The sequence below is a fragment of the Gorilla gorilla genome, chromosome 16 (genome assembly GCF_029281585.2).
Source record: "Gorilla gorilla gorilla isolate KB3781 chromosome 16, NHGRI_mGorGor1-v2.1_pri, whole genome shotgun sequence".
Classification (NCBI taxonomy): Eukaryota; Metazoa; Chordata; class Mammalia; order Primates; family Hominidae; genus Gorilla; species Gorilla gorilla.
Genome location: NC_073240.2, coordinates 24,120,613 through 24,146,372, shown reverse-complemented (window position 1 = coordinate 24,146,372; position 25,760 = coordinate 24,120,613). Strand labels below are relative to the sequence as shown.

The following is a 25,760-nucleotide window of genomic DNA, read 5'->3' as shown; positions in this document are numbered from 1 at the left end:
TGAATTTTGTTTTAATACATGCAATTTATTCTGTGCTTCACTTTCTTCATCTGTAATATGGAGATAACGGCGTCTACCTATTAAAGTTATGAAGATTCAATTAGATGAGTTTTATGAATAAATGTTAGCTATTTTTTTTTTTTTTTTTTGAGATGGAGTCTCGCTCTGTCACCCAGGCTGGAGTGCAGTGACGCAATCTTGGCTCATGGCAACCTCTGCCTCCCAGGTTCAAGCTATTCTCCTGCCTCAGCCTCCCAATTAGCTGTGATTACAGGCACCCGCCACCATGCACGGCTAATTTTTGCATTTTTAGTAGATCCGCGTTTTCACCATGCTGGCCAGGCTGGTCTGGAACACCTGACCTCAGGTGTTCCACCCGCCTCAGCCTCTCAAAGTGCTGGGATTACAGCCGTGAGCCACCGTGCCCAGCCAGCTATCAAGAAATTATACTGCCTACTACTTAGCCTGCACAGTTCTAGGTGCTGGGGAAATAGTGATGAACAAGACAAACAAGATCCTTATCTTCAAGTAGCTTTTACATTCTAAGTGGAGTGAAAAAACAATAAACATTGAAAATAAATTTCAGAAAGTGCTGTGGAAAAACTTTACAACAGATGCAGGAATAGATTTCATTTGACTAGCTCTCCCAGACAGTTTCCAGAAAAGTCAAGGGTAGAATGTTAAAAGGCAACTCAGAGGAGGTGAATCTGTTACGGCCTGCGGTAATGCAATCCTGGTTTGTGGAATTCTGCAGGCTAGTGTGGGTAGGTTACAATTTTGGGGGGAGGGGGTTATTTTGTTTGAAAATTCACTTCTTCCCGCTAAGCTTTTGATTAGGAGCTGAAGTTGAATCAGCTTGAAATTGTATTCTGGACCGGGTGCGGCGGTCCATGCCTTTAATCCCAGCGCTTTGGGAGGCCGAGGTGGGTGGATTGCTTGAGCCCAGGAGTTCGAGACCAGCCTGGACAAAATGGCAGAAACTCCGTGTCTACAAAAAATACAAAAATTGGCGGGGCATGATGTTCTGCGCCTGTAGTCCCAGCTACTCAGGAGGCTGAGGTGGGAGGATCGCTTGAGCCCGGGAGGCGGAGTTTGCAGTGAGCTGAGATGTCACTGCATTCCAGCCTGGGCGACAGAAAAAAAAAAAGAAATTGTATCCTGAATACATCTTCTAAAACACTACATTTACTTGCACTATATTAAACTGGTTTTATCCTGACCACAATTGCAGGTGAAAGATAACCACTGTTGTTCTATTTTTCTGGTAAGTAGAGTGAGCCATGTGTTGCCCAGGGAAAGACGCCTCCTAAATATTTGTAGGACCACCTTTGGTTTTCTTCCAGATTTTTTTTTGTCATCGCTTTTCCTGCGCTCAATTCCCATCTGTCTAGCCCTTCTGCCTCCGCTGGGCTTTTTCGCGAGCCTCTCCCCAGCCGCAGGTATTCGTCTGGGCTGCAGCCCCGCCTATCTCCTGGGGCGTGACCACCTGTCCAGGCCCCGCCCCCGTCCAACAGGCGGAGACCCGCCCCCTTTCCCGGACACCGGGTTCAGCGCCCGAGCGTGCGCGCGCGTCTCCGCTCGTCGCCCGGCTCGGCGTCGGGAGTGCACTCTGTGTGGCCGCTGCTGCAGTGTCGTGGTTGTGAGAAGGCGGCGGCGGCGGCGGAGTAGCAGCCGGACCAGACGCCCTAGTAGCTCAGTCGCTGCCCTGCGCCGGGCCTGGCAGGGAGCCTGGTGAGATGGTGGAGGAGGAGGCTGTGCCGTGGCGGGCCTTGCCATGTCCTGCTGCCTGGTAAGAACCCCATTCCCGTCCCCTGTCTCCTCCCGGGGTGAGGAGGAGCTGGAGGAGGGGCCGGCCTCTGTACGGCCCCGGCCAGGCGGCTGTCACCCTCTGAGGAGGCAGCGCCCGGGGAGGGGCGTCCCGGGCGGCCGCCGCCGCCAGGGGGAGGCGCTGGGAGTGGGAGTGGGAACGGGACCTCAGCGGTCGAGCTCGGCCGGGACCCTAGGTGCGGGGGAGGCGGGGTCCCGGGCTCCGGCTGCCTGCCCAGACCTGGCGGGGATGGGCCCGTGCGCCTCCGGGTGTGGGACGTACCCTGGGAGCGCCCGGGGTTATTCCCACTGACTCCCGGGAGGTGGGTGTGCGCCCTTCGCCCCCTGCCTGGTCTGTGGGGATCCATCGTTGCTGGAGACTGGAGGTCGGGGGCCATGGGAGCCCCGGGGCGAACGGTGCGGGCCTGGGTCTTGTGGAAAGGAGGAGCGACCGCCTGAGCGTGCAGCAGGACATCCTCCTGACCTGGTAATACTTAGGTGGGAAGGATGGTTGGGGGCGGTTGGCATAACTCAGGGAACACTGGTCAGACTGCTCCGCAAATGATTACGGTGTTATTTGTCCGGTAGAAATTTTGCTTGATGTATGGCATTTCCGGATCCATAAGATGATGTGAGTCGTATTTTGGCCTGGAAAAGTTATGTCAAAATTATGGGGTAGATTTTATGGCCACATTAATAGACTCCCCTGGAGTTTGATAATCTCACTTGTGAGTTTTGGACATGAACTACTATTACATATTGATGTTCAAATGTCGTTTCCAGACCCAGGCCTAAATTCTTACTGTTCTAGTATCTTGATATCCACTTTGTTTTCTGACATCTATTTTTCCACAACCCAAACAAACAAAACAACACCCCCAAACCATATACTTTTCCAGTTGAGGTTCAACTTTCTCTTATGTGAATGGTAATGCCATGAGAGGCCTGGGTTGAATTACAGGAGATGATTTTTTTTAAAATGTTAAATGTTTATGATTTGTCCATGGAGAGGTGGTGGGAGACCATCCCCTTTCAGATTCAGGGCTGTTCAGTAGGACAGGAGACATTGATGGCGTGCAGAGAGTCTTCCCTTTATAGGGCCTATGACTTGGGCAGGCTAGAAGAGCTTACAGAATGACACTTTTTTTTTTTTTTTTTGAGACGTTATCTCGCTCTGCCGCCCAGGCCGGAGTGCAGTAGTGTGATGTCTGCTCACTGCAACCTCCGCCTCTCGGAGTCTAGCAATACTCCCCCCTTAGCCTCCCAAGTAGCTGGGATTACAAGTGTGCACCACCACGGCTGGCTAATTTTTGTATTTTCAGTAGAGACAGGGATTTCTCCATGTTGGCTAGGCTGGTCTGGAACTCCTGACCTCAAGTGATCCACCTGCCTCGGCCTTCCAAAGTGTTGCAATTACAGGCGTGAGCCACCACCCCCACCCAGAATGACATTGTTTTGAGTAACCCAGTATAGTATGTGATATTCAACTAAATTTGGAGGATTCTAGAATTCTAGATTGGCTGCCTATGAAGACAGACCTCTTTTGGCTCCAATTACTCCCTCATTTTCAGGTGACTCAGAGAACTTCAAGTGACCAGCACAGTGGTACAGCCCCACTTGTCGTTAATGGCCAGCCATAAAAGAACCCAAGTTTCTCAGCTCATAGGCCAGGTTCTTCAGTGGTTGTCTAGTTTAAGGCTGGTCATTAGCAATATTATGGACTACCTAAGTTCCTCAAACTTATGCAGGACCTAATGAATTAAAATCTCTGAGGATAGGGCCTGGGAATCCATCCTTACAAAGCTCCCTGAATGATTGTGGTCAGCAAGGCATGTGAACTTTTGCTTTAGGTTGGGTATTCCAAAGATTTCCCATTAATTATGGCTTCCAAGGGTGCTTTTGTTTATAGCTCTTTAAGAATTTAAGAAGTGGAGAAGGGGAAGCATGAGAAACTTAAAGGATGCAAATTGAGCATCTCTTAAAATATAATGGATTTATGTAGGTGAAACAGATTTGTTGCCAAAAGTTAATTTGTGCACAAGTTATCAGGAACACGCTTGATAAAATTAGATGCTGATTAATTGGAGATACATTGTATCCAGAGATACACAAGAATCCAGAGGAAATAAACAGAGGAGAGGGAGTAAGTCAGCTTCTGGCTCATAAAGGGGTCCACTGAAGATGCTCCCTAACATGGTTGCTCCTAAACCATCTGACTCAGATTTCTAGTGGAGGGTAGGATGGGTGTGTTAGCAGTCATTTGAGATCAGGGTTGTGAACCAGGAAGGGTTACTACAGATTGTGAAAAGTTCTTGAAATTTGCCGCAGGCCATGAGGAGTGGTAAAGTCAGTTTAAAAATCTGCTGTAGTTCTAGTTAACACGTTCACACCTTCTTTAGTAAAGTAGAATGCTGAGTTACCAAAGGACGTATTCACGTTTTAGAGGGGGTGTGGTGAAGGTTGTTATAAGTTTGGAAGAGGTGGAAGAAAATGTTGTTATAGTTGTGTAGAGTAGTGAAGGACTTTGGTAAATATCCTGTCAAATCATAAAGTAGTATTTTTAGAGAGTTGCACCCAGCTGTCCATTAGAAGAGCCAGAGGCCTTGTCTGTTTTGTTCCCTGGTGTCGCCAATACCCAGCACAGTTATCAGCATATTCTATACCCTCAGATTTTTTTTTTTAGTAAGTGAATAGTATTGATATGGAAAAAAGAACAGTTATGGTGGTTTATGGCCGTGTTAGTTATTAAAAGCTACTTGATAATTTGCAATGGATTAAAGAGCCAGTTTTTGATCAAGTAGGGCTCTGGATAGGAAAGAAAATTAAAAAAATAAAGAGCCAGCTTTCAGTGCTTGTTGTTTGGAATTTTTGAGATTCCTTTAAGAAATTGTTTTCTAAAGACCGTTGTGAACATTGTTGTGTCCCCTGGTTTTTGAGTCTTAATGTGTCTTAAGTGTTTTAGATGTTAGTGACTTTTTTAAGAGCACATTAAATGCAGAGGTAATATAGAATAATGGGAAGTTCTGGATTGACAGATAGACATATATTCTGATTCCATCTGTGTCATTAATTGCTGTTGGGAATGTCACTTAACTTCTCTGGGCATCAATTTTCTCATCTATACAATTAAGGGCCTATAGTCTTTGACCTCAAGTAGTTTCTCTAGCCTGATTCTGTAAATTTTTAATAAGTTCTAATTATGTTATTTGGTATTCATCTCATATAGGTAGACTAACCTTTGCCATTTAAAAGAAACAAGATTGTGTGTCGGGTTCTGCTTTTAGCTTATGGATTTTAGACATTGTCCAAAAGTGCTTCGGAAATTGAATGTATGTTGCAAGTATTATGTAGTAAGAACATGCTTATGCTGTTGTAATTCGCTTAGTGTTGAAATCAAATCAGGTTTTACATTGGGAACTTCATAATTTAGTGTGAAGCCACAAGACTTGAGAATGGTTTGGGGGAGTATGTGCAATTTATATAGGTAGTTGTTTCTTACCACCCAATTCTGTAATTTTCTATGGTGAATATATACATAAATTTATAATCATGTAACATTGATTGAAGATATAAGATGATATCAGATTCATATTGGATTGAACTAGGACTGCCAGTAACTTTAGAGGCCTCCAAAATTATTAACATGTCATTGCTATTTTTAATCTTAATTTTTTGGTATCATCAATATTGATATCATGCTTTCGTCTTTGCTTTTGTATCTAGAAACAATATACTTTTTAAGTTCATACTTGTATCAGATATTAAAAATGAAAATTGTAGCATAAAAGTGGATAGATGAGTAAATCTTGGGTTCAAGCCTGCGTTGTATTCTTCATTAGCCGTGTTGTTTCTGGCAAGCCACGTAACCCCTCTGAGCTCCACTTCCTTCATTAGTGAAAGGAAGAAGAGCAGCTTCTCTACTTTTCTAACAGACTGCCAGGGGGAGAATGCAATGGAATAATGTGTATGAAAAGTATTCAAAAAATATAAGGGTCTGGTATTAGAATCCTATTATATTGGAATCCTGTTTTATTTTTTGGAAGAATTGGCTTGTGGAGCAGTAGTAAACCTGGTCCACATTGTCAAGTGCAGGATTTAGCAATATCACTGATATGGCAACAGAAAAGGTTTCTGCTTCTGTAGTCTGGCTGGAGAAACCTTTCAGCAAATGTATCCTGTCTGCCAGTCGGAATAATCACAATGTTGCAGGGACTTCAGAGGAACCTGGGGTGTCTCACATTTATGCCAAGGTCTGTACTTAGAATAGACTTGCTAGATTTCACCCATTTTCTTATGTTGGAGCCGTAGGAGAAGGTGGTAGGAGCAAGGAGTTTAGCACACTCTGCATAAAGTTTTAAGGCTACATTTTTAAGTAGCAGGTGGCAGTGTCATAGGGTAATGAAATCAATGTACTTATTTTAAAAAGCATTTTTAAAAAGAATATGTCAGTACATTGTGTAAAGTAAAAGTAAATATTGATTTGGGAAACCTTTCTTTTTAAAAGATATGTTTATGTATGTATACTTGGTTGCCGTGTAAAATGTATTTTTTCTTTTTAAAAATTATTATTTTCATTTTTTGTAGAGACAGGGTTTTGCTACCTTGAACTCCTGGGCTTGAATAGTCCTCCTGCCTTGGTCTCCAAAAGTGCTGGGATTATAGACATGAGCCACTGCACCTGGCCTAGAAGGTTATTTTTTCTTTTGGGTCGTGATAAAACTTGGTCGTAGTTGTTTAGGGACATAGTACTTGTGCAATGCCGATAGAATGACTGTCTATAAAATAGTAAGGCATGAAACAAATGAAAACAAAGAGAAAATTGTGAAGATGGGTTACCTTAAAGCTATTCTGTTAGCGGTGAAATACCTCATAGCTTTGTTCTAAATTGTTGAATTAATGAACAAAGCACATAAACTTATGCTATAATAATCTTCTTAAGTACTCTTTTCCCTTAAGATGGAGTGTAGAGTACTTGTTAACCACACAGGTATTGTCTTGATCTGATAACTATAGATATTCAGAATGATTCTGTTATGACAGATGGTAGCAAGCTTTTCTGATTTCACTTATCTGGGGTCTAAATCTAATTTCTTTAGTAGTTAATACATATATATATATTTTTTCTGAGACAGAGTCTTGCTCTGTCACCCAGACTGGAGTGCAATGGCATGATCTCGCCTCACTGCAACCTCCGCCTCCCAGGTTCAAGTGATTCTCCCTGCCTCAGCCTCCCGAAGTAGTTAATACTTTTGTAACTTAGTTGCAGAAGAGAGATAGAAATTTCTGAATAATTTTCAGAATTATTCATAGATTTATAATCTGGCAAAATATAAGGAAGTTATAAGTATATTGATAAATCATGACATAACTGGCAAGAATTGGTACAAAGACAAGATGGTTAACTTGAAACAGGGTTGGTGTTTATTATATGCCTATCATTTTTCCATGAGATAAACCAAATATTAGATTAAGTATTTAGACTGATCCACAAATGACATGGGAAGACAGAGTGTTTACAAAGAGTTTTGGAAGTGATACAGGACAATAATTTGGAGTTTTAACTTAATCTCATTTTAAATTTCAAAGTGAAATTATTTCTGATTATGAAAGCTACAGAACTTTTTTTTAGATGGAGTCTCACTGTGTCACCCAGGCTGGAGTGCAGTGGCGTGATCTCAGCTCACTGCAACCTCTGCCTCCTGGGTTCCAGCAATTCTGCTGCCTCAGCCTCCCGAGTAGCTGGGATTACAGGTACCCGCCACCGTACCTGGCTAATTTTTGTATTTTTAGTAGAGACAGGGTTTCACCATGTTGGCCAGGCTGGTTTCTAACTCCTGACCTCAGGTGATTCACCTGCCTTGGCCTCCTAAAGTGCTAGGATTACAGGCGTGAGCCAATGCATCTGGCCCAGAACAGTTTTAATGTTTTTCTTTTTTAAAAAAAGTAGAGATAACCTGTAATCCCATCTGGATGTGATGTTTGGTGTTTTCATTTTTTTTCTTATACATACTATTGAAATACCTTAAAAAAGAACAACTTTCCATGTAAAATTGATATTCTCTTAATGAGTAAATGAGTATTTAGTGTTCTGTAATATGGATGCATCATAGTTTATAGCAGTTCTGTGTTGTTAATGGATATTGCCGATTTTTCTCTTAAAGTAGTACTGTGATGAACTTGTTTGGGCATTGAATTGTCCTATTATTTCCTTAGGATAATTTTTTTTTTTTTGAGACAGAGTCACTCTGTCACCCAGGCTGGAGTGCAGTGGTATGATCTTGGCTCACTGCAGCCTCTGCCTCCCAGGTTCAAGTGATTCTCCTGCCTCAGCCTCGTGAGTAGCTGGGAGTACAGCCGTGCACCGCCACGCCCGGCTAATTTTTTGCATTTTCAGTAGAGATGGGGTTTTACCATGTTGGCCAGGCTTGTCTCGATCTCCTGACCTCGTGATCCGCCCGTCTTGGCCTCCCAAAGTGCTAGAATTACAGGCCTGAGCCACCGCGCCTGGCCCAGGATAAATTCTTAAAAGCGGATTTATTAGCCAGGCATGGTGGCTTATGCCTGTAATCCCAGCACTTTGGGAGGCCAAGGCGGGTGGGTGGATCACCTGAGGTCAGCAGTTCAAGACCAGCCTGGCCAAAATGGTGAAACCCCATCTCTACTAAAATACAAAAATTAGTCTGGTGTGGTGGCGAGGGTCTATAATTCCAGCTACTTGGAAGGCTGACGCACAGAGAATCACTTGAACCCAGGAGGCGGAGGCTGCAGTGAGCCCAGATTAAGCTACTGCACTGCAGCCTGGGCGACAGAGTGAGACTCATTCTAAAAAAAAAAAAAAAAAAAAAAAGGGGGGGAGCTTATTAGGTCAAAGGGTATGTGTGTTTTAAATGTGGATGTACTCAAGATGCCCTTTAGATAGGATGTCTATTTGAAATTCCCGTCAACAGCATATTAGTATTCAATTCCATATATTCTTGCTAGTGATTTGTCATCTTTAGCTTGTTGGGAGTTCAAAATAGTTTGAAACAGTTTTTCTTCTGTTTCTTTTTCAGCATCAGGACTTACTTCCATAGCTTAACTCTTGAGAGGGAGCTGATAAAAATGAAAGTTCAGTGACAATGAGTCGTGTAGACCAGTGGTCTCCAAACTTTGGTTGCTTACCCCATCACCAAAAACTTTTGAGCATTAAGCAGGTGTGGTACATGGTCCTGTGGTCCCAGCTATGTAGTTGGCTTAGGCAGGAGGATATTTGAGGTCAGGAGTTCAAGGCTAAAGTTCATTGTAATTGTGCTTATGAATACAGCCACTGTACTCCAGCCTGGGCAACATAGTGAGACCCTGTCTCTCTAAAAAAAAAACAAAAAACTGATGGGATGGGAAGAATGAAGTCAGAAAAAAAATTGATACAACTTCATGTTGTTGCTTTGAAAAAGAGAAAAAGAAAAATATTGAGCATCAGTTCTTAATCCTTAGATATTTAATTTACAAGTAATAAACATATAATAACTGATTATTGCGGACTTTAAAATACAAACAAAAAATTAAGGATGATAATTAAAAATAAAGTTCAAATATTTTCCTTTTTTATCCTGGGGCTTCTTGGGTACTCCTGGAGGTGTGTGTGTGTGCACACATGTGTATATGTATGTGTGTGTGTATATGTATAATATATATGTATATATAATAATATATAATCTATATACATATTTTTGAGACAAGAGTCTTACTCTGTTACCCAGACTGGTGTGCAGTGGTGTAATCTTGGCTCACTGCAACCTTTGCCTCCTGGGTCCAAGTGATCCTTGTGCCTCAGCCACTTGAGCAGTTGGGATTACAGGTGTGTGCCACCATGCCTGGTTAATTTTTGTATTCTTTGGTAGAGATGGGTTTTCACCATGTTGGTCAGGCTGGTCTTGAACTCCTGGGCTCAAGTGATCCACCTGCCTCAGCCTCCCAAAGTGCTGGGATTCCAGGTGTGAGCCACCATGCCCGATCTCCTGGAGGTATGTTATACTTGCTTTGGATACTACTGCTTAAGACCCTTGAGGTTTAATATTGGGCATTTATAGATGTTTGTTTTTGGGCATTTCACTAGTTTTGCAGGAGGTCCAGTTTAGTTGGATTATGAATGCCTTTAAAATGTCCCATGCTAGGCCGGGCATGGTGGCTCACACCAGTAATCCCAACCCTTTGGGAGACCGAGGCGGGTGGATCATGAGGTCAGGAGATTGAGACCATCCTGGCTAACACGGTGAAACCCCATCTCTACAAAACTATAAAAAATTAGCTGGGCGTGGTGGCACACGCCTGTAGTTCCAGCTACGCGGCAGGCTGAGGCAGGATAATCTCTTGAACCCAGGAGGTAGAGGTTGCAGTGAGCCGAGATTGCACCACGGCACTCCAACCTCTGTGACAGAGCGAGACTCCATCTCAAAAAAAAAAACAAAACAAAAAAAAAAAAACAAAAAAAAAACCCTCCCATGCTCTTTAGAGTCGTATCTGCAATAAGGGCAAAAATAAATTTAAAGCATCAGTTTGATACTTTTTTGCATCATTGAGGTGGCTGAATTTGAAAAGGATAAAACGTAGGATAAAAAGCAATGTAAATAGTCTATTTCTTTTAGATACAAACAGTTGATATTGTGTAGAGCATGTTTTTAAAAATTATGTTTTTTGGAAAGCAGTTTGGCTATAATATATATCTCCCTGTTTTTTAAGAGGTTAGGTATTAGAGACTGAGTGAAGGGAAGAATAATTGCTACTTGCTCTCCTTTGCTTTCAAAGTACCACAGTTAACCTGTCACTAACTATTTGGATTAGCCTGAGCCTATAACAAACTTTCCATGGTGATTCTTAGATTAAAAGATAATTTTTTTCTTGAGTTTGAATAAGTTGCTTTTGATCTGTGGCTGCCTGCCCCCTAACCCCTATAAATTATGAAATCAGGAAATAAAGCTTTTTGTATTAGAAAAAAACAAATCTTTTCTCCCCCATCATGGGGAAATTAATTTCAGTTACTTCATATGGGTCATTGGCAGAGAAAGATAATATCAAAATCTTAGAGACTGTCAAAAGAGATTATATTAAGCAACTTGAGTGATTATTTTTTGCCAGTTAAAAGAAATGAGAGGCCGGGCACGGTGGCTCACACCTGCCATCCCAGCACTTTGGGAGGCCAAGGTGGGCGGATCACAAGGTCAGGAGATCGAGACCATCCTGGCTAACACAGTTGAAACCCCATCTCTACTAAAAATACAAACAATTAGCCAGTCGTGGTGGTGGGTGCCTGTAGTCCCAGCTACTTAGGAGGCTGAGGCAGGAGAATGGCCTAAACCCCAGAGGCAGAGGTTGCAGTGAGCCGAGATCACACCACTGCACTCCAGCCTGGGTGACAGGGCGAGTCTCCATCTCAAAAAATAAATAAATAAATAAATAAATAAATAAATAAATAAATAAATAAATAAGATAATTTATATTGAAGATGATTGCTATAAACAGTGCTTTGCACAAATGGCTGCATATCTCTTTTTACTTTAGGTAACATGATTTATAAGCTACTTTCACATATATCTTCTTAGATCATCACAAGGATTTGAGATCATCATTTAATCAGGACTGTTGTGACTTGCTTGAGGCCACATGCCTAGTGTTTGACATCATACTTCAAGAGACAGATTGAAAGTTCTGCAGAAATAGGGACTGGCGGCTGTTCTCTCCCTTACTCCCTAGCAGTTAATACATTGCCTGGTACAGAGTAAGCTATCAATATTTGTGGACTGTTTAAACTCCTGCATATTTATTTATACGTGTAAATAAGTTATAGCATTATAAAATCAACAGTTACGTTTTCCGTAGTTAGATTGTTCCTTTGTCTTATGCGCACAGAAACTATTTTTGTGGAAGAGGTCATGAATTTTAGATCAACCTTTCACATATCCCTTTACTGTCTCTTAAGATACTTTCATGGTGATAAAAAAAATACTCTTGTTCTAGATCCCTGAGGAATTACCACACTGACTTCCACAATGGTTGCACTAGTTTACAGTCCCACCAACAGTGTAAAAGTGTTCCTATTTCTCCACATCCTCTCCAGCACCTGTTGTTTCCTGACTTTTTAATGATCGCCATTCTAACTGGTGTGAGATGGTATCTCATTGCAGTTTTGATTTGCATTTCTCTGATGGCCAGTGATGATGAGCATTTTTTCATGTGTCTTTTGGCTGCATAAATGTCTTCTTTTGAGAAGTGTCTGTCCATATCCTTCGCCCACTTTTTGATGGGGTTGTTTGTCTTTTTCTTGTAAATCTGTTTGAGTTCATTGTAGATTCTGGATATTAGCCCTTTGTCAGATGAGTAGATTGCAAAAATTTTCTCCCATTCTGTATGTTGCCTGTTCACTCTGATGGTAGTTTCTTTTGCTGTGCAGAAGCTCTTTAGTTTAATTAGATCCCATTTATTTGACCCAGCAATCCCATTACTGGGTATATACCCAAAGGATTATAAATCATGCTGCTATAAAGACACATGCACACGTATGTTTATTGCGGCACTATTCACAATAGCAAAGACTTGGAACCAAGCCAAATGTGCAACAATGATAGACTGGATTAAGAAAATGTGGCACATATACACCATGGAATACTATGCAGCCATAAAAAATGATGAGTTCATGTCCTTTGTATGGACATGGATGAGGCCGGAAACCGTCCTTCTCAGCAAACTATCACAAGGACAAAAAAACCAAACACCGCATGTTCTCACTCATAGGTGGGAATTGAACAAAGAGAACACATGGACACAGGAAGGAGAACATCACACACACCGGGGCCTATTGTGGGGTGGGGGGAGCGGGGAGGGATAGCATTAGGAGATATACCTAATGTTAAATGACGAGTTAATGGGTGCAGCACACCAACATGGCACATGTATACATATGTAACTAACCTGCATGTTGTGTACATGTACCCTAAAACTTAAAGTATAATAATTTAAAAAATACTCTTAATGTCATTCCTTTCACTGTGTGTGTAACTCCTGTGGCAAGACTGTATATTTGTATATATGTATGTATGTATTTGTTTATTTAGTAGGCTGCTATTTATAAAGGAAACATACTCATTAGTTGGTCTTTGCATACATAATGGTTCCCAAAACATGGACTCCATGGTTTGCTGTGAGTGAATGAAGAAAAAGCAGGCATGATTTCCCTCACCTTTGTCATTCTCTCCAGTTTCCTGTACGTATGGTTGACTTACTCAGCAGTAAGTGTAACTTCTTTACACTGAAGAAAATTAGTCTTCCAAAGAATTAGTATGCTACTTCCCCCTTGTTCTGCAGTACTTAAAATCCTGTTTGGTAAATGAACTAATACACTTTTATATACAGAAGAGACCCTGGATTGCCATGAATGGAAATATTAGTAGTGATTAATTTCTGTCTTGGTGGGATAATGTGGCTTTTTTGCTTCTTATTCTTCTATAGTTTCCCATTTTTCTACGATGAGCATGTATTACTTTTATAAGTAGGAAAAATTGCTGTGTTTTTTTTTTTAAGACAGAGTCTCACTCTGTCACCCAGGCTGGAGTGAAATGGTGCTCTCTCAGCTCACTATAACCTCTGCCTCCCAAGTTCAAGCGATTCTCATGTCTCGACCTCCCAAGCAGCTGAGACTACAGGCACAAGCTGGCCACAGCCAGCTAATTTTTGTATTTTTTAGTAGAGATGGGATTTCACCATGTTGGCCAGGCTGGTCTTGAACTCCTGACCTCAGGTGATCCACCCATGGCCTTCCAAAGTGCTGGGATTACAGGTCTGAGCCACCACGCTCCGCCAATAACTGCTATTTTAAAGTCTTTATTTTTCATTGGATGTCTTGTGAAGGTTTAAGTCACAGTCACCATTGAGAAAGTGGGTGGTTAACTGGCTCCAGCTCCTAAGACGAGTGGCAGCTGTAGGAAGTAGTATGGGAGGAATGGGGCAGGTAAGCTTATTTGAACTTTATCATTGTGAACTCTACTATGACTGAAGACATTGTGGGATTTGATCACAGTTAAACACAAGAGGACTGAGCCATCTAGTTTTTCTCTTTTTAATAAGCTGATTGAGAATTATGAAAGATACCTTAAGAAAAATCGGTTTCTATGAACTCTGTAAATGCAGAACTCAGCCTGAACTCCCAAGTTCTGTATCCGTGTGTGTGTGTTTGTGTGCTTGTGTGTTGTGGTGTGTTTTAAATATCAAGTGGAGTTGTAGCAACTCAGATAGGATATGGTTTATATTAATACATCTAATATGAATTGGAAGAGATTTAGGCAAATGATTTTTATTATGACAGTATAGGCTTATTGGAGATTTGGTGTTAATATACAGCTGGGAGTTAAGCCGTTCTACGTTTATATACCCATCTGGTGATATTTTAGGAAGAGCTGTGTCATATATTCTCTAGAGTTTAAGTGATTAGAGCTTGTTGGCTTTTGCTGTTTACTGCACACTTGTAGTGTTCTAAATGCTTCTGTGAATGGAGAACATCATTCAAAAAGGTGAGATTTCTGGGTTAAGACATTCGTTATTGTCTGCCCTTACTTTATTCTTTTAAAGAGTAAGATTAGGCTGAACACGGTGGCTCATGTCTATAATCCCAGCACTTTGGGAGGCCAAGGTGGACAGATGAGATCAGGAGTTTGAGACCAGCGTGGCCAACATGGCAAAACCCCGTCTCTATTAAAAATACAAAAATTAGCCGGGCATGGTGGTGGACGTCTGTAATCCCAGCTACTCAGGAGGCTGAGGCAGGAGAATCACTTGACCCCTGGAGGTGGAGGTTGCAGTGAGCCGAGATTTGTGCCACTGCACTCCAGCCTGGGTGACAGAGGGATACTCTGTCTCAAAAAAAGAAAGCTGAAGAGCAGTTGAGGTAATAAAGGTAGGTACTGTTAGGTTGGTGCAAAATTAATGGTGGTTTTGGATTGCGAATTTTAAATTATTATAACTAGGCCCAAACACATCTTTATCAAAATAGGAACCATTACAATCAACACATTTTTTGCCAATGAGAAATAAGTTTGTTTATTCCTGTAGCGTAAAAATCCATGCTTCGGGATTCGATGAACTCTTGGAAAGCATTTTCTGCATCCTGATGGTTGTGGAAGCATTTTCCCTGCAAAAAATTTTCTAGATGCTTGGAAAAGTGGTAGTCGGTTGGTGAGAGGTCAGTTCAATATGGTGGATGAGGCAAAACTTTGTAGCCCAATTCATTCAACTTTTGAAATGTTGGTTGTGCAAGATGTTGTCGGGTGTTGTCGTGGAGAAGAACTGGACCCTTTCTGTGGACCAGTGCCGGCTGCAGGCCTCGCAGTTTTCAGTGCATCTCATCGATTTGCTGAGCATACTTCTCAGATGTATTGGTTTTACTGTGATTCAGAAAGCTATAGCGGATCAGACCAGGAGCAGACCACCAAACAGTGACCCTGACCTCTTTTTGATGAAAGTTTGGCTTCAGGAAGTGCTTTGGAGCATCTTCTCGGTCCAACCACTGAGCTGGTCATCACTGTTGTATAAAATACACTTTTTGTCAAACGTCACAATCCAACTAAGAAATGGTTCATCGTCGTTATGTAGAATAAGAGAAGACAACGCTTCACAACGACGATTTTTAAAATTTTTGGTCAGCTCATGAGGCACCCACTTATCAAGCTTTTTCACCTTTTGGCAGGGCGTGGTGGCTCACACCTGTAATCCCAGTACTTTCGGAGGCTGAGGCGGGCAGATCACTTGAGGCCAGGAGTTCACGACCAGCCTGGCCAACATGGTGAAACCCCAGCTCTACTAAAAATACAAAAAGTAATCGGGTGTGGTGGTGGGTGCCTGTAATCCCAGCAACTAGGGAGGCTGAGGCACGAGAATCACTTTAACCCGGGAAGTAGAGGTTGCAGTGAGCCCAGATGGTGCCACTGCATTAGCCTAGGTGATAGAGTGAGACTCCATCTCAAAAAAAAAAAAAAAAAAAAAGAAGCTTTTGCACCTTTCCAACTTGCTTAAATTGCCAAACAAGCATAGAATGGTTGACATTGAGTTCTTCGGCAATTTCTCGTGTAGTTGTAAGAGGATCAGCTTCGATGATTGCTCTCTATTGGTCAGTTCCAACTTCTTCTGGCCGGCTGCTACACTCCTCATCTTCAAGGCTCTCGTCTTCTTTGCAACACTTCTTGAACCACCATTGCACAGTTCCTGGGCCAAATGTGTAGTTGATGTTGCGAGTTGTCTCCACTGCTTTGCGACCCATTTTGAACTCAAGAAAACCGCTTGAATTTGCTTTTTTTTATAATTTCCACTGTCTAAAAGACTAAAACAGCAAATAATATGTTATTAGCAAAAAAGGTGAGAAATGTGCATTAAAATGATATATAAATAACCACATATATTTAAGAATGTATTCCAGTATCAAATAGCAAATTTCAACAATTCGAAAACTGCAACTACATTTGCACCAACCTAATATAATTTTTTTTAGTTAGAAATTTTATAGTACAGAATAACAGGCTTAACACACACACACGCACACACACACGCACACATATCCTGTATTGAATCTACAAAGCCTGTCTCTGAATTCCAAAATCTTGACTTTTTTAGAGCAAAGTTTAAATATTTCAAAAATTTAGAAAAATATGGAGAATAATTTAACAAACACCATTTACTAATTCAGTAGATTTTTTTTCTTTTTTCCTTTCCTTTTTTTTTTTTTTTTTTTTGAGATGGAGTCTCGCTCTGTTGCTCAGGCTGGAGTGCACTGGTGCAATCTCAGCTCACTGCAACCTCTGCCTCCTGGGTTCAAGTGATTCTCCTGTCTCAGCCTCCTGAGTAGCTGGGATTACAGGCACACGCCACCACACCCAGCTAATTTTTGTATTTTTAGTAGAGACGGGGTTTCACCATGTTGGCCAGGATGGTCTCTTATGTCTTCACTTTGTGATCTGCCCACCTTGGCCCCCCAAAGTGTTGGTATTACAGGCGTGAGCCACCGCGCCCAGCCCATTCAGTAGATTTCATAGATGCTGACATCTTGTCAGATTTGCTTCAAAGTTGTATTTATATATGTTTTTATTTATTATTTTTGAGATGGGGTCTCACTCTGTTGCCCAGCCTGGTGTATAGTGGTAAAATCCCTGCTCACTGCAACCGCCACCTCCCAAGTTCAAGCAATTCTCGTGCCTTGGCCTTTTGAGTAGCTGGGATTATAGGAGCTTGTCACTACTCCCGGCTAATTTTTGTATTTTTAGTACAGACGGGGTTTCACTATGTTGTCCAGGCTGGTCTCCAACCGACCTCAAGTGATCTGCCCGTCTTGGCCCCCTAAAATGCTGGAATTACAGGGGTGAGCCACTGTGCCTGGCCTATATTTGTTTTTAAAAATAAAATATGCATACGGTTGGAGTCCCTTTTGTCATCCTCTTAGATCCTATTTTCTTATGCAGAAGTTATTTATCTTTTTAGCTCATGCACTTATATTGTTCCTACAAATATCTACATATATTTAACATGTAGTACTATTGTGTTTCAAATTTATGTGATATTTTGGTACATACATTCTGTAATTGGAAAGTTACATTTATTTATGCTGATATATGTGTATTAGTAGTAGTATTATTATTATGATTATTTTGAAACAGAGTCTTACTCTGTCACCCAGGTTGTAGAGCAGTGGCACAATCTTGGCTCACGGCAACCTCCGTCTCCCAGTTTCAAGTGATTCTCAAGCCTCAGCCTCCCGAGTAGCTGGGATTACAAGTGTGAGCCACTGCACCTGCCTTACTTCATTAATTTTAATAGCTGTGTAGTATTCAGTCATATGAATGAATAGTATGCAATTTTAGTTCTTTATTGATAGTTGTTTTCAACAAATATACAAATGTAAAATTTTTCCTCAAATTGGGTCAAGCTATATGTATTGTTCTAAATTAGCTCTGTTTCTCCCAATAATAATAGTGTGCAGGTTTGTTACATGGGTATATTGCATGAGGTTTGGGGTACAATTGATCCCATCACCCAGGTAGTAAGCATAGCACCCAGCACGTAGTTTTGTTTAAGTTTTTTGAGACAAGGTAGGTCTCTGTCCCCCAGGCTGGAGTGCAGTATTGCAGTCACTGGTCACTGCAGTTTTGACCTCTTGGGCTCAGCCGATCCTCCCAGCTCAGCCTCCGGGGTAGCTGGGACTACAGTGGTGGGCCACCATACCCTGCTATTTTTTGTATTTTTTTGTAGAGACTGGGTTTCGCCCTGTTACCCAGGCTGGTCTCGAACTCCTGGACTCAAGCAATCCACCCACCTTGGCCTCCCAAAGTGCTGGGATTATAGGCGTGAGCCACTGTACCCAGCCCCCAGTAGGTAGTTTTGAGCTTTCGCTCCTTCCCATCCTCTCCTCTCTGTTAGTTCCCTGTATCTATTGTTCCCATGTTTATGTCCATGTTTACCCAATGTTTAGCTTAGGATGATGATCTCCAGCTGCATCATGTTGCTGCAAAGGATATGATTTTGTTCTTTTTTATGGCTGCAGTGAACCTTTGGGTAAAGAAAATTTACAAAAATATCTCACATCAGTGTTTTTTTAATCAAAGTAAGTAGTAGTAATCCATAGTTCAGATCTACTTTGTGAGACACAAATAAAGACAGTAGTTACACATTTTATAACATTACCTTGATGTGGCAAATTTTTCTTGTTTTGTTTTTGTTTTACATGAGTTAATTTGGATGAAACTTTCTTGAATTACTTACTTTTATAGCATTTACCTCCAGTGGGGTTGAGATGAGGAACCTTCAATCCAACAAAGTTGTATACGTGCATTCATGTAGACGACACTTAGGTTATTTAATCAGGAAACACTCCTGCTTGTCCACATGTCGATGCTACACGTGGAGTTAGTCCTATTCTTTGGAAGTTTCACTATGTTGCCCACACTGGTCTTGAACTCCTGAGCTCCATGATCCTCCCACCTTGGCCTCCCAGAGTGCTGGGGTTATAGATGTGAGCCACTGTGCCCAGCCAGAAATGTGATTTTAATTCCATAATATATGTTACTGTGAATACAGTATATGTTTATTCCATAAGTAGCAAATTGACTCCTTTAACAGTTTTAGTAGTTTTCCAGTTGTTTTGTCTTTAGTTTCCCAGGCAAATAATGCTATTGTCTTCAATCACAGTATTGATTAGTTCATCCCATTCTTCATATTGATCATTTTTTGGATATGAAATAATACAGACTACTGTAATAATAAAAAAGATGGAAAGCCTCACCAATTTGCATGTCATCCTTGTGCAGGGACCACGCTAATGTTCTCTGTATTGTTCCAATTTTAGTATATTTGCTGCCGAAGCGAGCACTCCATTTCTGTAAAGCTTAAAAAACAGACAAAACTAACAGATGGGAATGGAATCAGAATAATGGTTATCTTTGGTGGTGAGGACAAGGGAGATTGTAGGTGTGATGGTAATGTTCTCTGTCTTGATCTGGGTCATGATTTCATGGTTGTGTTCAGTTTATGAGAATCATTGAATAGTAGACTTAGGAAGTGTGCACTTCTTTGTACATGTATTATATACCTCAGTTAAAAACTTTTGCCTCTCACAAAATTTTAAAGAACATAATCTGCTTAGTTCGTCACCTTTTAGCTTTTGATGTAACTTTTCCACTACTTCTCTTCATATGTGAATACAAGTGTATGTATTCATATGTGAATACAAGTGAATACTAGTGTATTAAGTAATAAGCCACTTAACCTTTCTATTATGATATAAAACATACAGAAGAGTGCACAAATCAAATGTATAGCTTAATGAAATTTTTAAATTATTAAATTGGAGGTTTTTGGGGGTGCATTATACCCGGATCTTTGTTAGGAGGGAAGGAATTCATGGAGGGCTAAAAATTTTGGAGAGGACAAAGTTTTAAGGAGTCTCAATACCAAATCCTCATCTTGGCTCTGCCTTCACGTTACTGTTTCTTCGGGTAAGTCATTTAACTTATTTATAGTTCACTTTTTTATATATAAGAGGTATAATACTTAACCTTTCTTTTGCAAACTGAATTAGGTAGGTGCAATTCAGGTAAAATAATAGGAATATAGAGTAGTATTACTAGATAGGTCTTTATTTAGGCCATTGAATTTAGGCCACTTACCTTACAGAGCAGAACTGTGGTATACAAAGACTACACAGCTGGTGATTATTGGTGTCATTCATTTATGTTAGGTTGGTATTGAGACTTAGTTAACTATGCCAGGCATTACCCTGTGATTTATTATAGTACATGTATTAACTCATGTAATAGTCTAGGATTATTCCTAGAGGTAGGTAAAATTATCCCAATTTTACTGATGATACAATCGATGGAAAATTAGGTTAAATAACTTGCCTAGGTGGGTTGAGTTCTTGAGCCTGTGCTTTAAAAAAAATATTTTTTTTGACAAAGGTCCCACTCTATCACCCAGAGTGGAGTGAGTGGCATGATCTTGGCTCACTGCAGCCTCTGTCTCTAAGGCTCAAGCCATCCTCCTGCCTCATCCCCTGAAGTAGCTGGGGCTACAGGTATGGGCCACGTTTTAATGTATTTTATAGAGACGGGGTTTTGCCACATTTCCCAGACTGGTCTCAAACTGCTGGACTCAAGCGATCTGCCTTGGCCTCCCAAAATGCTAGGATTACAGGTGTGAGCCACTGCATCCAGCCTAAGCCTGTGCTCTTTTTTTGTTATACTGCCTAGTTATGTGAAAATACTTAAAGACTTTTAGGCAAATGTTAAGATTTTATACTAATCTGTTAGAGAGTTTTTGAAGTAAAAATTTTGGTATTTTGAACCAAAATTAGGAGAAGAGTCTCATTGTTTTGACCATCATGATTCTGGAAAAGATGGATGTTAATATTTATTACTTGGGCTTTATTCCCTTCTTAACAAAGCTAATTTTCTCCTAAAATGACTTGGTTGCAAGCACTAGGTAGTTTTCTTTAAGAATATATGTATATTTTAATCTTAAAGGATTTTGTGACTAATTTACAAATATTGTTTAATTTTTAGGCAAAATGTTAATGGAAGGGAGTTTTCAAACTTGGAGGCAGATCAGACCAAGGTTTAGTGTTCTTGCTTCAGTGGTTTAAGCAGCATCTATTTGGTCTTAGTATGAGAGTAATAATTATGATTCTATCATATGTATGGTTGAAAATTATCTTTATTAAGGTATATTTGAGTATGGTTCTGTAAGATTGGGAAACACATCTAGTTGTGCAACCACCATGATGATCAAGATATAGAGTAGTTTCTCAAAAAATTTACTCATGACCCTTTCCATAGTCAGCCCATTCCCTTACCTCTAGTCTCTGGCCACCACTGATCTGTTTTTTTCTCTGTCTTGTCTTTTTTTTTTTTTCTTTTCAGAATTCCATGTAAACAAAATCACGCAGTATTTAGCCTTTTTGTTTTAATTTTTGTTTGTTTAATAGAAATGAGAGGTCTTGTTATATTGCCTATGCTGGCCTCAAGCTCCTGGTCTCAGGGGATCCCCCTGCTTGACTCAGTATGGGGCTTCTTGAGACAGATGTCTTTTTTTTAACCTAATGTATTTTGAGATTCGTCCATGTTTTTATGTATCAGTAATTACTTTCTGTTGCTTAGTAGCATTCCATTGTATGGATGTACAACAGGTTCTGTATTCATTCCCCAGTTCATTTGGGTTGTTTCCAGTTTTTGGTAATTACGAATAAAACTGCCATAAAAGCATTCATGCATACATACATACACACATGTGCCCTCGTATTTTCTTATGGTTTAAAAAAATATGGTGCCTAGAACTTTTATAACTTTACTACAGAACCTGAAAAAGCTGATGATTTTCACAGAACATTGTAAATTGCTTAATAAACTTCATCCCCCAAAAGCCCACTCTGGAATGAGAATAATCTGTTTGTATAAATAATCTTGTGGTATAAACTGTAAGTCATTAGAATTTTTTAAATTAAAGAAGTACACATATTTATTTAATGGGTAAATTTTTATATATAACTCCTTAGTGCATAGTTTTATATTTTATGTTTTTAGTAGCTTTTAAATCGTGAATTATTGACTTTTTTGTTCCTCTAAGTAGTAGAATGGTTATATAATTGGTTATGAAAGTTTGTTTTTTTTTGGACAGGGTCTGGCTATGTCATCCAGGCTGGAGTGTAGTGGCGTGATCTCGGCTCACTGTAACCTCTGCCTTCTGGGCTTAAGCTATCCTCAACTTCAGCCTCCTGAGTAGGTGGGACTACAGGCATGTGCCACCACACCTGGCTAATTTTTGTAAACACGGGGTTTTGTCTTGTTGCCCAGGGTGGTCTCAAACTCCTGAGCTCAAATGATCAGCCCACTTCAGTCTCCCAAAAGGCTGGGATTACAGGTGTGAGCCACCATGCCCACCCAAAAACTCTTACTTATAAATTTGAGATGAAAAATACACAGAACATGATTAATAGCAGATTAAACATTGCCAAATACAAGACATAGCAATAAAAATTATCCAAAAGGAAATAGAGTAAAAGGATTTTAAGAAACTAAACTGTAGAACACCTTCAAGCAGCCAATAACACATGTAATTTGAGTCCTAGAAGGACTGAAAAGAGGAGGGACAGAAAAAATAATACCAAAAAATGGCCAAAATGTTTTCAAATTTGATATAAACTATAAATCTCTTATCCAAGAAACTCAGTAAAGCCCACCTATAAGAAATATGAAGAGCTCCACAAAGGTTCATAGTAATCAAAGTATTGAACCCTAGTGATACAGACATAGAGGGATGGGACACACCATACATAAAGATTAACAAAGGATGCTGCCAGAGTTCTCATCACAGATACCAGAATCTGGGAGGATGTAGGAAAAATATTTTAAATTCTAAAAGAGGACATACTGTTAACTCTGAATTCTGTAACCAGTGTAAATAACTTTCCAAAATGAAGGGGAAATACAGATATATCCAGGCAGAAAAAAACTGTAAGAATGTATCACCAGCAGACCTGCTGTACAGGAAATAAAATAGGAACTCCTCAGGCAGAAGAAAGATGATATCAGATGGAAATATTGATCTGTAATAAAGGATGAAGAGCTCTGGAAAGTAACTGTATAGGAAGATGTATAAGACCCCTCCATTAAAAAATCTTGAAATAATAATTGAATTTTATACAAAAATAACAACAGTGTTTTGTGTAGTTTGTAATTTATGTGTAAGTGAAATGCAGGACAATAGCCAAAGGCCAGGAAAGGAAAAATGAAAGCATGTTACTGGAAGGTTCTTACACCACACGTGAAGTAAGATAACATGTGAAAGTAGGCTGCAGTAACTTAGAGTTGTAAAGCAACCACTGAAATAACAAAACAAAAAGTTTTGTTATCATATAAGCCAACAAAGAAGATGAGATGGAATAACAACAACAACAACAAAATCCAAAACAGGGCACTAAACAGGAAAGGGGAGCAAAGAACAGATGGATTGAGTAAAAGATGAATAACAAGATCACAGGTGTAACATAACCATTTCAAAAATCTTGTTAAATGTTCTGAGCATCCCAATTAAAAGGTAGAGATTGTCAGCTTTGATGAAAAAAATGAAGACCCAAGTACATGCTGCCTGTAAGAAAGACATTTTAAATGTAAAGATACAAACATATTAAAAGTAAAAGATTGAAAAAGAGTTACCATGAGTCAAATGAAAGCTGGAGTGGCTATATTCATATCAGATAAAGTAGACATCAGATAAAAGAATATTATCAGGGATGAAGAATGTCATTTTATAAGGAGAACAGGGTCCGCTTCTCAGGAGGACATGATAATTCTAAGAATAACAGGCACTACATATGTCATCACAGAGCTTCAACACAAATGAAACAAACACCAATAGAACTCAAAAGAGAAATAGACAGTTCCACAATTATAGTTGGGGATTACAATACTCACTATCAATAATTACTAGAACAAGTAGAAAAAAAATCAGTGAAGATACAGCAGACTTAAAAAAATAAAACTATCAAATAACTTGATTTTATTGATATTTATAAATCAGTCCACTTGAAAGTTACATAATATAAACTCTTCTCAAGCAAACACAGAATACTTATCAAGATAGAATACATTCTGTGCCAGAAAGCAAGTCTCAGAATATTTGGAGTGATTTAAGTCATATGAAGTATGTTCTTGGACCACATTGGAAATAAATTAGAAGTTAATAATAATAACTTTTCTGGAAAAACATCAAGTATTAGGATGATAAATTACACATGTCTACATATTGAAAGGGCTAAAGAAGATTTCAAAAGAGAAGTCAATGCATTTTCAGCTAAGTGAGAGTGAAAACAATATTTCAAAATGTGTGGAATGCTGATAAGGCAATATTTATGTGTAAAATTATGGGATTAAACACTATAGTAGAAAAGAGAGTAGATTTTAGATTAATTAACTACCCCAGCTTCTGCCTTAATAATTAGAAAAACAAGAGCAAATTAAACACAAAACACAATTTTGGAAATACTAGAGATCAGAGTGAACATCAATAAAACAAAAAAAAATAGAGAAAAATCTATGAAACCAAATATTTATAAACTTCCAGCAGGCTGATCATCAAAACGAAAAAGAGACAAATTCCTAATATCAGGTATGAAAGAAACTATATCAGCACAGATTTTGTAAAAATTAAAAATGGAGTAAGGGAATACTGTGTACAGCATTACCCAATAAATTTTGTAACTGAGATGAAATGACAATTTTTTTGAAAGATACAAACTGCTATAGCTCACTCAAGAAGAATCAGATAATTGAATAACTCTATATTTATTGAAGTAATTGAATTTTAATTAAATGCTCATCCTACAAAGGAAACTCTAACTCCAGATTGCCTCTCTGAAGTTTTTTGTTCAAACCTCTAAGGAAGAAATATTACCAATTCTACTTAAACTCTTTCAGAAAATTGAAGAGTAGGAACCAGTTACCAACTTATTTTATAAGGCTAGTATCACCTTGATACCAAAGCTAGACTAAGATATTACAAAAAAACTATAAACAAATATTCTTTTTGAATTTAGATATAAAAGTTCTTTACAAAATGTTAGCAAATCAGTTCCAACAATACATAAAAATTATATTGTACCGTGGACAAATATAATGTATCTCAGAAAGTTTGGTTGGTTGAACATCCTCAAATCAATCAATGTATTGCACCATATTAATAAATGATCATGTCAATAGATGCAGTAAACACATTTGATGAAGTCATATATTTACATTTGGAACATTTAGAAGGGAGCTTCCTCGTCCTGATAAAAGGCATCTGTGAAAAATTCTACAGCTAACATCATTGTTAGTAACAAAACACTCAATGCTTTCTCGTTTGTCTTATCAGGAACAAGATGGGATGTTTGCTCTCACCACGCTTACATTTAACATTGTTGTGGAAATCCTAGCCAGACAAGAAGCTGAGATAGAATATGTCCAGGATAGAAAGAAAGAAGCAAAACTGCACATAGACAAAATGAACATCTATGTAGAAAATTCAATATAAAATACAAAAAAAGCTATTAGAACTAATAAATGAGTTTAGCAAGGTTGCAGGATACATGAACAATATACAAAAACCAATTGCATTTTATACTAGCAACGAATAACCAGAAATTGGAATTTTAAAAGCAATGCCATTTAAAGTAGCATCAAAATATATTAAACTCTTAGGAATAAATCTGACAAAAGATGTGCATGACCTGTACACTGAAAACTGTGGAATACTGAGAAACATTAAAGATAACCCAAATACATGGAGAGATACACTGTCTTCATGCGCTGGAAACCAATATTTAAAACATAAATATTCCCCAAATTGATAGATAGTTTCAACACAATCCTAGTCAAAATTCTAGCAGGATTTTAATATTTTTTGGTAGATATTGA

The 25,760-nt window shown here is 39.5% G+C and overlaps 1 protein-coding gene, 1 long non-coding RNA gene and 1 other non-coding gene across 3 annotated transcripts in view; 1 reads left to right on the top strand and 2 right to left on the bottom strand.

Annotated features, from left to right (window-relative positions):
* Nucleotides 1-1,533: 1,533 nt before the first annotated feature.
* The window catches only part of LOC129527062 (uncharacterized), a 38,119-nt gene continuing 13,892 nt past the window's right edge, over nucleotides 1,534-25,760 (top strand). The window contains exon 1 of the long non-coding RNA XR_008671918.2: nucleotides 1,534-1,789. This is a non-coding gene — a long non-coding RNA (uncharacterized lncRNA). The remainder of the gene's footprint in view (nucleotides 1,790-25,760) is intronic.
* The window catches only part of LOC115930126 (engulfment and cell motility protein 2-like), a 50,135-nt gene continuing 39,171 nt past the window's right edge, over nucleotides 14,797-25,760 (bottom strand). Inside the window, exon 6 of the mRNA XM_055363312.2 lies at nucleotides 14,797-16,147. Within this exon, the coding sequence (XP_055219287.2) occupies nucleotides 15,766-16,147 (382 nt within the window). The 3' untranslated portion in view covers nucleotides 14,797-15,765. The remainder of the gene's footprint in view (nucleotides 16,148-25,760) is intronic.
* Nucleotides 19,077-19,183, bottom strand: LOC115933433 (U6 spliceosomal RNA). Its single transcript, XR_004069286.1, has one exon. It is a non-coding gene; the product is annotated as a U6 spliceosomal RNA (small nuclear RNA).